At 43.0% G+C, this 12,289-nt stretch overlaps 1 protein-coding gene across 1 annotated transcript in view; it reads left to right on the forward strand.

Moving 5' to 3' along the window:
* The window catches only part of CUX1 (cut like homeobox 1), a 242,749-nt gene that overhangs the window by 109,931 nt on the left and 120,529 nt on the right, over positions 1-12,289 (forward strand). The window contains 1 exon segment of the mRNA XM_054517048.1: positions 10,854-10,932. Within this exon segment, the coding sequence (XP_054373023.1) occupies positions 10,854-10,932 (79 nt within the window).

Raw genomic sequence — 12,289 nt, forward strand, 5'->3', positions numbered from 1 at the left:
CATTTCCCTGTGGGAGACTCTCCCTCTGACTCCTGTGTCCAGCCCCCAGTGCTGCTGCTGCCTCATCCTTTGCCCAAACTCTGCTCTTAGACAGAGTTAGGTGCTTTTGGCATGAAATAATAACCTGGACTCCACATCAGAAGGGAAATGGGCTTTTGCCAACTGTCCACGGGGCTCTGGGCTCCAGGGAGGGCCAGCAGGTCAGAGGATGGGGGCAGCTCAGATAAGCCCAGGTGTTTAAGCAGCTTTACATGGATATTGCTGTGTTCCTGCTCCCCACCCCTGCCTTTGCTCAGCACTTTTTCTGCTGTGAGCCCACGTTCAGCACAAAGCTGGGGTTTTTCCCCCTCTTTTTGCTGCCTTAGTTTTCCACCAGGTGGGTTCAGAGCAGCTTCTCAGCACAGGGGAGAGGCCAGGAGAGCAAAGCCAGGGGCAGGAGCAGCACAAATGTGTCAGCTCAGGTTGACTTAAACTGTCCTTGAACTGTGCCTGGGTGAGCCTGACGTGACTTGGAGAGAGGGGAAGTTAAGCTCAGGTATTTATGTCCCCTCCCAAACACGATTTATGGGAGCTGCTGGTAAACCTGGGGCCAGTTGGCTTTTTTAAACAAACCCACAGGTCACTTCAGCCAATTTTTCTCTTCAGTTTGAGCATGGAATGTTGATGCTTCCCCCCAGTATTTTCCCTTTATATCATATGAATTTATAAATACCGGACAAAGCAGAACATTCTTTGTTCCTTGGTTATTTATCTCATTCATTCAGATAACAACTGTTCCAGTTATCAAATATTCAGTTTCCATTAGTACTTGGAAATAACTTTTTTTGTATAGATCTCAGTGCGTTAAGTAACTGGATTTTTATGATAAGAGTTAAAGTAAAAGCACTATGAAATGGAATTTAGCATACTACAAATTTTCAAATGCATTCCTAGTTCAGCATGAGCCCCTATTAATTCATCACTGGAGAATAGTTTTATTATAGTACTTTTTCCTTATTTAGGATCTTAATGGAAATTTGAAGGCAGTTTTCTAATTTAACAGAATGTTGTGTCTGCTTCAGAGCTGATGGTACTGTTCTTTTGAAATCTGTGGGTAACTTCTCTGCCTTCCCTGGAAGATTTAAGGTCTGGGTGGTGTAAATATGCTATTGTGAGCAAGACAGTTAAAAGTCATTAATTTCAGAAGTGTAAAATTCCTGTCATTTTGATCTTAAATCTCTGTCTTGCTTTTCCTTTTCCTTGCCATTAACTTGAGGATGCAACTTATTAATGGTTCCCTCTCCCTATGCTGGGCTAAATACAGGACAGAATCAGGAAAGGTTAAAGAGCTTCACCATGCAATCATGACATGATTATTATATATAATTAGCAAGGCATCCCTGCCATTAGCTGTCTGAATAAGCTGTGTTTTGGGTAGGTCACTGTGCTTTACCATGGGTACATCAGTGGATGGATATTTGTACATGAAATCTGAAAAAAAACCAATTAAAAAAGAAGGGATGTTCTTGGGCTATGTTAATTTACAGAGCTGAAGTTGTGGTATGGAAGTCTAATGTTGGAATCTGTATTTGTAAAGTCATCAGACAGATATTTTAAGGCTGGAAAAGGATTTCCTGAGGTCATTAGCATTCTTTTCATGTGGCATAAGAGCACTGTCCAACAGTAATGCAGTAATCCCTCATTTGGAGAACCCTCTAAGGCACAGACTCCAAAACAACGTGCTGGACTTGATGTCTGTGAAAGCCATTTCTCATATTCTTCTCCCAGAGCAAGTACTTTTAAGGGTATTGCCATTCTGATGAGACCACTCTGGCTCCCCACTCAGCTGAATTGCTCTTTAAACTATTAATTTGGTCAGTCAGTAATCTAATAATTTTCCATATGCAGACAACAGAAGCTGAAAATCAGTTTGATGTGCTGGAACTACTAATCATGTCTTTGAAGGAGTACTCTAATAATGTGTGTGCCTAAACCACTTCAGACCTACGTTCCTTCTGCATTTTGAGAGATTATTCCTGAGCTGATACTCATATTTTTTCTATTTTACCCCCTTTAATTTCCTTATGTTAAATTTCCAAACCTAATTAATACAATTTCTTTCCTGTACATTCACTCCATGATGGCTCAATTAGAGCAGCAGTAGAACTGTAGTTCAATATTCAGGCCAACTTCATAATTGAAAACACATTTTCTTCTCAAAAGCTGCAGCTGGTTTGGTTCTGCTCATGCAGAAAAGGATATAACCTTGCATAACATAGGAAATGAACGGTTGAGAGAGAAGCCAAATTCAATTTCAGTCAGATATTTTGAGGATAAGTCCATGATCTATGGAAGCAAGGGAATGAAAAGTGTGTGTATGTGGAAAGCAGCGTGTTCAGCACTCTATTAATCACGGCCAGCCTGGGTGCTGTTGTGTGCCTTGCGTTAGCACTGATGCTCGTAGGGAGGCTGGAGAGCAGCCAAGCACTCCAGAAGTTAACCTCTTAAAGACCCTGAGCTGCTTTCTGTTGAATAAATGTAATTTTGTGGTCAGAAATAAATGCTTGTGATGTAGCAGGAGCTTTGAAAACAACAGCGTGGCAAAGCTATTACAAATTGCTCTGTGTTGGGGAAGTCAACAGCATACATCAAAATCCAGCGCTCGTGTTTGGGCCCACAGCCTCCCTGCTTTCCAGTGGAAGGATCATCAAAACCTTCTATTTACCAAAAGTGAATGTTTTTGGCAGTTAATTCTCTTTTAAAGTCCACTTTTCATCTCAGTTCCGTTCCCCAAAGCAGGAAGAGGTCGTGACCTGCTCTTGGGGTAACGGCAGCTCCACAGCGCTTTCATTTCTTTGTTTACAGAAGTGTGTAAATGATTATTTATTTATTTTTGGCTGGCTTGATTGCAGTTTAAACAACATCTTTCCTGAGGAAGGTGATTTAAATATACTCCAGCATCTCACTGGCAGATGAGCTCTCCCTGCTGAGCACGTGGGGTGGCTGCTGCAGGGCCAGAAGCGTCCCCAAGAGGAGACACTGACCTGCAGGGGAGGGGCAGAACTGCAGAGACTCTCAAATACAGAGCCTCTCTTATTATAGCAGTAATATCCTTTTCCTTTATATCAATATATATATCAATATTATATCAATAATCCTCTTTTCCTTGCTGGGACAGCTCTCAGCTGTGGGGATAACAAAGTCCCCAGCCTTGCACATCCCACCAGAGGCAGCGACGGGCACCGTGCACCTTCCCTTGCAGGTTCCTCTCCAACTTGCAGACAACTTGTGCCAAGACAGCAGAGACTACCAGAGTAACTTTGAGGAGGATCAGCCCAAATCCTCTTATTTTTACATAATTGACAAAGTGCTGAAATTCCTGTTGGCAGCTGGTGGGCTGTCTGTGCCGCTGCCACGCGCTCGGGGGCAACGGGAACAGTGGTGGGAAATTCAGTTTATTCAGGATTCCGACAGGCAGCACTGGTGCAGCTCACAGGGTCAGGAGTGTCTTCTCATCCTCAGGAGAAAAAAAGAGAGCTTGAAGTGTGCTGGAAGGAATGGGGATGGGAGGGCTGGGCTGGGCGAGGTATTCTGCTGAGTCCCTGTTTCTCCGAATACAGAATTATCTCTGTATTTATTACAGAATTAGCTCTGTTCATTACAGGTTTTTATCACTATTTTATTTTTATTACTGTGAGGCTCTATAGAAGCTGGTGTCTGGTCTTGCTTTGTCAGAAAAGAGAAGCAAGAGGGTGATTTCAGTACAAAACACCAGGAAAAGGGTGCATCTTGGTATTTATTGCACAAAGGTGGTTAATGAGCTCCTTCTTGAACAGATTGCTCTGACCTAATTTTTTTTAAAATACCTAAACAGAAGTTTGGATCATCCATGAGGGAGAGGAGTGATTGTGGGTTCCAGGTCAGAGCCTGGAGGTGCATGAGCAGGTGAGGGCACCACTCACCTTACACAGAGTTCCTGCTGCTGGGGCTGGTGTGGGGTAGCCCAGGCTGCTCTGTCCTGGCTTTCTGCCCTTCCTCCCTGCCCCATTTCCCCAACATGGCTGGGCTGGCATGGCCAGAGTTGCTGTCCATCCTTGTGCTCTCCCAGAACCTCGAGGATGAGAACTGGCAAGCTCTGACATCTCCCTCTTTGGTGACAGAAAAAATGATTTGTTGATTTATTCATTAGAAAGATCTTCTTCCAGTTCTGGGGGAAGGATGTGTCCCCTGTTCAGAGGTCACTTCTTTGTTTTACCTTTTTGGCATTAAGAAAATTCACAACTGGCCTGTGCTGACTTAAGGAGAGAATTTGCATCCCAAATTCTACATTTTGGGATGCAAAATGTAGAATTACAAAGGTAAATAATTATTCCTTGTGCAGCCAAATTAGTGCACCCCATATCTGGTTTCACACAAGGTTTTTACACCCCTTACAATTCAGGTACAACACAATTTGACTAATCACTAACACCCACACTTACTAATTGGAGTAAAACATTGCAAATCAACCCTATTTCCACAGAAACAGGATCCAGGCATCCCTGATTGCTGGAGTTACTGGTTTGTGACACCAGAAAACACTGTGAGGGTTTGAATAAAGTGTCAGAGGGGCTGGGATGTTGGCATTAGCTTGGTGCTCAGGAGTATCCTTTATCCTTCCATGAGGAAAGTCCTTATTTCCAGGACCAGGCTGTCCTTTGATTGGTTTTACTTGAGCATGAAAAAACACCAAAAAGCCTCCAGGAAAATTGTAACGTGTCATTACATCAGAGTGTATAAAATGAACTAATTAGACATGAACAAAGTTAATCCACTTTCATACTGTAAAGATTGATCAATAAAAGAGATTTTTGGTAACATTTGGCACTCTGAGCTCCCTTGTGCCACCCATTCTTGTCACTGGTTTTGTGCTGTTCCTGCTGATCTGTGCAGGGATGAGGGACCCATGCCATGGGGTGTCCTTGCCCCAGCTCTGGGTCCCACCTCCTCCCCCGTGCTGAGCCCAGCAAATGCACAGCATGAGTCAGTTCAGTTTGCCAGCACAATGGAAATAAATTCTTTCTCTCCTTCCTTAGTTCTTCACCGAGCCACTGAGCTGAATCACACTCCAGCAGCAGCAGGAGGAGGGAGCAGGGCTGCTCCCTGCCTGCCCCACGGATGGGCTGGGAGCTGGGGGAGAGCAGGGGCTGGGAAACCTGCTCTGAAGGGCAGAGGGAGCTGAGGAGGGAGGCAGGTGGGGTATCCAGGCTCCAGGACAGGTCCAGCAGGGACAGCACAGCTGCTGATCCAAAGGCAGGGTGGCAAACAGGGTTTAATCAGAGCTGTGGCTCTGCTCTCAATATCTGCAGGCACGTGTTGGGCTGGGCTGCTTTACTGGGAAGGAAGATCAGAGTTTGGAAAAGCAGCAAGGAGCTGTCCTGTGAGAGCATTCCTCAGGGGATGGCAGCGTGGTTTGTCTGGGAAAATCAGGATTTATCTGGGCATGAAAGGAAGAGGAGGTTTTAAAGGGTTCAAGGTTGCAGCTGTTTCACAGTGGAGGGAGCAGAATTGGAAAGTTGAGGTGTTTGGGTCTTTCCTAAAGCTCTCTGCTGAACTTGAGGTTAAACCAACAAGTTGCTGAGGCAGGGGTGCCCTTCCCAGGCTCTTTCCTGGTACCTCTGTCCCAGCCCAAGCAGCTTTGTTAAACAGATTGGTGTTGGATCCACTCTGAAGTCCTTAATTCTGTTAAAGAATTTATAGCCCAGCTAAAATCCATGCCATATGCCTTAAGCAACTGCACAGAAATAAATTCTTTATAATTTTGCTTCAAAACTGTTTTAATTGCAACAAAGCTAAAAATAAGAATTTTTTACTTTTTCTTTTGTCAGTGGCAAAATAAACTAAGAGACGGTGAATAAATTTTTATTAATTTGTAAATTACAATGTTATTTTTATAAATTTATTTATTAATATAGGTATCTCTTGGTATTAAGAAAGGGAAATTAAGCCAACTGTATTTACAGGCTTCAAAGCAAGACTGATGCATTAATATTCCTGCTATAGCCACCATTTGATTCCCAAGCAGTTATTCAAGAATACAGCATGGCTTAAGAGAGTGGTGCTTTAATGAGTTGTTCTTGTGCTTTTCCCTTTGTTTCATATGGTTCTTCCAGTTCTTAATGGTGTTTTGGTAACTCGTAGTAATTGAAGACAAATGGAAAAACTTCGTGATGCAAAACAATACGACAGAAGATGTGTAAGGGAAAAGGGATGGGTGTCTCCTTAAGGCATCCATTTATGAAAAATCAGAACAGAAAAATAACTTCTCTTTTAAATAATTTATTTTTGCTTGATAAATTAGTTCCAGATTGTGTGCAGGACAGTAAAAGACATGTTAAGGTGGTTAACAAGAGTGGGAACTAATGTGGAGAACTATGAGGATAAGTGGAAGAGCTGGGACTGCAAAGTTCACATTTAGCACAGTTGTGTGAACACTTGTGGCACTGAGAGTAAATCACCAGTGCTTTGGTAATGCCAGACACACACAGCACTGGGAACCCTCACAAAGGAGCTGTCTTTGGGGTGCTGAGTGAATCCAAGAGGAGCAGCACATGTGCCAGTCTCGTGCTCAGAGATGTGTTGAAGTGCTGATACCCCTCAGTTCAGAGAATTCAAGTGTCAGTGCAGGATGTGCTGGCATCTGGCTTCCAGTCCAGCTTCCTTGCAGAGAGCTTCATCATCCTGTTCCATCTGGAAATTCAGGAGCAGAGGTGTGCATCCTTCAGTCTGACTGCAGCCCATGAGGTGATACCAGGTTCATACAGCCCAGAGCATCCCAGCCCTGCAGACCCTGCTCAGGAGGTTGTGGGGCACTAAACATCAGACTTGAATTAATGCTGAAATCTCCTACTGCATCAAAACTGACAGATCCCAAACTCAAGGCACAGGCTTTGCTTCTGTCCTTCTGAACTTGGCTGGACAGAGCTGAAAGAGGCAACATTCAGAGAAACCTGAGTTCAGCACCTTCCCTGGCCTGGGTGCCAGATTTGTGGTGCTTATGTAGATGTGGAGATAAATCCGTGCAGTCCATGGATGATATTTTGATTTCAGCCAGGTGCAGTGGGTATGAGACTGGAACCAAGTACTCCTGAACTAGGCTGTCCATGTTCTTGGGGGAGCAAGTGTCAGACAGCAAAGGCAGAGTGGGATCAGACCATGGAGATCTTCATGGCAGGTTGGAAGGAGATGATTCTGGAGGGGAAGGGGAGACACTCAATCTCCAGGGTGACCTTGGTACCCTGAGCATCAACTCAGGAGAGCGCTTGACCTGGAAAAGCAAGGTGGACAAAGGAAGGACTGGTCTCAGCCCAGTCTGGCTGCAGCTCCTCTGTGTAGCTCTGGTGATGTTTCAGGGATGAGGAGGGAGATGAAGGCTGTGCTGAGCAGGGAGGATTCCTGGTGTCTCATTTCTGTTATCTCACTGCAGCGCCAGTGGTATTATCAAGACAAATAGGATGCCAAAACTTAAAAGTGAACATATGTTTATGGGGGTGGTGGGGAATACAGAGGTCACTGTTGTTTCTTTCTGCTCAGAGAAGACATAATGGGGCCTGGTTTAGATAAATTAAGATTTGGAGCTAAGCTCGTGTCAAGACAACGCGAGTGTAATTATAAGTTGACTTCTTTCAGGGTCCCTGAAGTTTTTAGAGTCAAATAAAAATGTTCAGCAAGAGTTTTATAATGTAGTTCAACAGTTTTAATGTGAGCTGATTGCAGCTCAGCCTTGCTGGCTCCTAAAACAATTTTACTTTGATTTGAAAAATTTTCAGTGAACTTCCAAATATTTCCATGTCATTTCAGTGCTCTGTTTCCTCTCTCTCTGGACTTCATTTATATTTCGCTATTTTTGATGTCTTTTTCCTCCCTTATTTCCTTATGCACCTGGGTGTTGGCATGCCTAATTATCTTTTTATTCCAGTTAAAGTTGTCATAGTGCTTTTTCTAAATTTTATTTTAAGATATAAAATAGTTGCAGTGCTCATTTTTAGTAAAACTTTAAACCAGACAGGTTGATTTATTTTTTTTAACAACTAAAACATAAAACCATATTTCTGCCTAGTGGGATTGTTTGGAATTCTGGTTTTGAATTTGAGGGTGAAAAAAGGGTGTAAAATACCTGTGATTTACAAACTGCTTCCTTTGGAAAGTCTCTGATCTCCTTGCAAGATGTTGTTTCAAATCTGGTTTATATTTCCATCACTCTATAACTGGTAAGGAGCAAATAAACCACACCTTCTATAATACTTAGAGAGAATAAAAGTACAAATGCTCTTTATTAAAATGTGGAAAAACTGTAATAGGAAAACAAATCCATCCTGTTATTTCCCAGAAATGGAAGCATTTTAAGTGCTTTGCTTTTCATAAAAGGGGCAAATGAATTTTTCAAAATACAGTACAGAATCAGTGCTGTAATGCTAATTGTATTTAATAATAGTAATTTAAATTTGGCTGCTCTCTGCCTAGCAGCAGCGAGAGAAGATTGTATGTGGGAACGTTGAAGTCCAGAAGTGTAACATATGGTGTGCTTTGGCCTTCAGAGAGTCTCTGTGCACCCATGGAACAGCTCAACTGCACAAGCGTCCCTGGTGCTGCCCCTTCCTTCTCACCCCATCCCCGAGCGGTGCCTGACACTCCCCAGCATGGATTTACACATCCAGGGCCTCCCTGCCTTTGGCACTTCCTTCCACAGGCTCCTCTCAGCTACTCCTCGTGTGAAAATGTTCTCTCCGAATTGCTTCTGTTCTCCTTCCCTAATGAGCATCAGTCCATCTGGGATTGCTCAAATGCAGATTATTAAGTGGGTTATTCACAACCATCAATCCCTTGCTCTGTGGCAGGTCGGATGCCCTGGGAGATTCCACTGCCTTTCTGTGGTCTTTCTTGATAAACTCTGAAAGAGCAGCACGGCCAGCTCTTCTTGAGAATTTATATCTGCTCTCCACATCCTCCACCTCTTCAACATCTGATGCTCATTTATCACTTTTCCAATACCCTTTGATAAGCTCTAAATAGGTCAGGTGTCAGTTACACCACACCTCCACCCGTCTCCATAAATTAATGCAGATCCTGGGGGGATGTAAGTGGAATAGGAATTTGGTTTATTTCTTTAAGTACAGCCTTGTATTGTGTTGCCAGAAGTTGTCTCTTCCCAGCCTCTCCCGTATCTCCCAAGATTTCCTCGCTGCTGCTGCCAAACGCTGCGTGGCCGCTGCCCGTGTCCTTATTTCCCTCCTTGACCCTCCTCCCCTCCAGGCCTTTTCTTGGCTTATACCTTGGGCATTGTGCTTCTGGGTGATTTCTACGATTGTCCTTTGGTTTTGTGGCCTTAATCCTGCCCGTGATGATCCTGACAAGTCCCTTTCCAGCCGTGACCTGATCCGCACCCGCCGCGCTCCCACTCCCTGCTTTATTTAATCACCCACGTTGTAGGATTGCCCCCTCTCCCTTCCCAAACCTTTCCCTTCTCCTCACAGAGGCGTTTCAGGACAAAGGAAACACAAGTGGCACCAGGGCTGACCCCGCAGCACCCTCCTGCTTTATCTCCCCTCCTCTTCCTCTCCCGGGTATGCGGCGCTGGCAAAGCCCTGGCCTGGTCACACGCTTCCCAGTGCTGCAAATCCCCCTCCTGCAGAATAAAATATCAGATACTTTCCTGAAATACAGATACAGTAAACTCTGGCCATTGTTTCTGCCTTATCTATGAATCAATAATGTAGAGAAAGAATTCAAGGACGTTTTTCAGACAGGGCCTTCCTTTTTTTAGGCCGCGGTGACGTCCGCACCTTTTAATGGTTCCATAATATTCAGTGCCTTTCAAATACACAGAAGAATTGATATCAGGCCTTTGTATCTGCAGTTCTTCAGATCCTTCCTTGCCTTTTATTAAAATATGGGAACGATAATCTCCATGCCTTTGGTTTCCTGATTTGGGTAAGCTGCCACAGAGCTGTGTCAGGCTTTCCTGTTTCCCTTTCTGTCCCTCTGCTTTGGAGTTTTAATTCACTGGATCTGATCCTGAGTCAGTTTGGTTGTTTATTGTCAATATCAAGCAATAGAAAATCCTCTGCTTTCTGCTACAATAGGAAAATACATGTTTACAGAATAAAAGTTGCTGTGGAATAGGTATTTTATTCTCAGAGCCATTAAGCTGCCTTTCCTTGTACAATGGAGTTTTAGATGAAAATACAGACATAGGGGGAAAATAATAAAATGATAAAAATAAATTCTTAGATGAGTATTGTGTGTGTTACAGAACACAAGGAGAAGCTGGTCAGAGGAGCTCAGGAGTGCAGACTGTGCCTGAGCTGTATTAGAAAACTTCTTTGCATGTAGAAGATGCACAGTTATTTAGTGTTAAGTATCACAGGGTGCTCAACAAGTTCATTTTTGCATCTCCTCATGGGCTCATTGGAAATAATAGAAAAATCTATTTACCACAATAAAGGCAGAGTGGGACATCAGAAGTGGCCACAGTTCTGTTTGCTGTGCTAGATCTCAATAAGTGGTAAAGGAAAACAGTTGTTGAGGAGAGAATCTGCCTGGCAAGTACCAGGCTTTTTACAAAGATTTAAAGTGAAGAATCACAACAGGCAGGAGGGGTCATGAAAATATTGATGCTTGTTATTGGGCTGAAAAATGGACTTTATATTCAGTTCAAATGTAGCAGGAACAGTCTTTTAGGACTGCTTCTGTAGGAGCTGTACACAGGAGACTTGGGTTCACTTTTTATGTACTTACTAGTTTCACGTGAAATTATTAATTTATATTTATAGCTCTGAGTGTGAGAGTTGTGTTGGAACAAGTCTTAAAGCTTCTTTTCTCATCTCCCCTTTTAGATTGATGCATTGGGTAAACGAAGCAAAGAAGCAGAGGCAGCCTTCTTGAATGTTTATAAGAGATTAATTGATGTTCCAGGTAAGCTAATTATTCCCTTATTCTGAGAAACTAATGGTTCATGTTTGTGTGAATGCTACTGGGCAATTTTCCTACCTTTAATAAGGTAAATACGAGCAATGGCTTTGTTCTGGAACTGACAGACTCCTGTATTGTTTCTAATGGAGAGAACTACAACTGTGGCACATTTCAGGACTTCTCATTGCATCTACATGTCAATGTTTCTATTAATCAATTTATATTATTATGATACTCTAGGATCCTCCGTATTTTTGTCAGAGGGTTCAGACAATTTTAACAAAAAAAAAAGGCATCTTGAAGCTTCACCAAGAAAAAGCAATATTTGTACTTTGAAAGGATAGAGAAAACTTTTCATTCCTTCCAAGAAAAACAAAAGAAAAAGTCTTACTGAAAAGTAAATCACTACCAAATTTCAGTTCTCTGCAGTGTAAGTGTGATCATAAATTTTATTCAAAGGCCTTTATTGTATGTGTTTTCAACTTCCCTTTTGTTTGGCATACGAACTTTCTTTGTTTGGCATTTGGTTTCAGTTCATTTCTTTTTACATTTTGGGAGTTGATTTTTTTTGTTTTCCCCAGTGGTAAATAAATAACTGCCTGAGCAGATTTTTCTTTTTGCAGCTGTACCCACAGCTGAGAGGGGGTGAGGAGCCCAAGTCTCCACTGCCACATCTTGGCCTGACTGAGCTGTTGGCACATGACTCTGTGTCATTTTATAGTTTTATAAAACATTATCATCATGTATATATATAATATTCAAAATACCTCAAGAGGGATTTTGAGGTGTAATTAATACTTTTAAATACTTCTAAGGCTTCATAGTACCCTGGCCTTTACTGGTTCTACCATTTAAGGAGCTAATTTCATGCATGCTTCAAATAAAAATTAAATTTTTAATGTTTTAGTTTAATGATTAACTGGTTGAAAGGTCAGTGTTTTCAGATGCTCAGTGTGAGCTAACAAATGTATTTTTTTATGCTTTCCCATTCATAGTTGAGCAGTGCCCAGTATAGGGATGCAGGGACTCACCACGCTCTTCCTGGGCCACAACCGCCTTGGAAATGTTGTTTTTAGGTTAGTCAGCTGTGGTCTGTGAGTTTTCCTTCATTTATTTCCTGCTCAGACTTTCAGTAACGTTCTGCTGAGCACAGAACAGCTCCCTCTGCCCACCTCATGCCATGGGAGGAGTGGATAACTCGGAGAGGGTCCTGACTGTCACGGGCAGTTTGTGGCATGAGCAGTGTGGGCCTGGGATGGGCACCCAGAGCTCTGGCTTGGAGAGAAACCCCTCCATGGAAACATTCCCAAAATATCTGCAGCCTGGGAGCCCAGCATGAGCGCTGGGGAGAGGCTCTGCA

Source organism: Molothrus ater, chromosome 21 (assembly GCF_012460135.2).
Source record: "Molothrus ater isolate BHLD 08-10-18 breed brown headed cowbird chromosome 21, BPBGC_Mater_1.1, whole genome shotgun sequence".
NCBI classification, from domain to species: Eukaryota; Metazoa; Chordata; class Aves; order Passeriformes; family Icteridae; genus Molothrus; species Molothrus ater.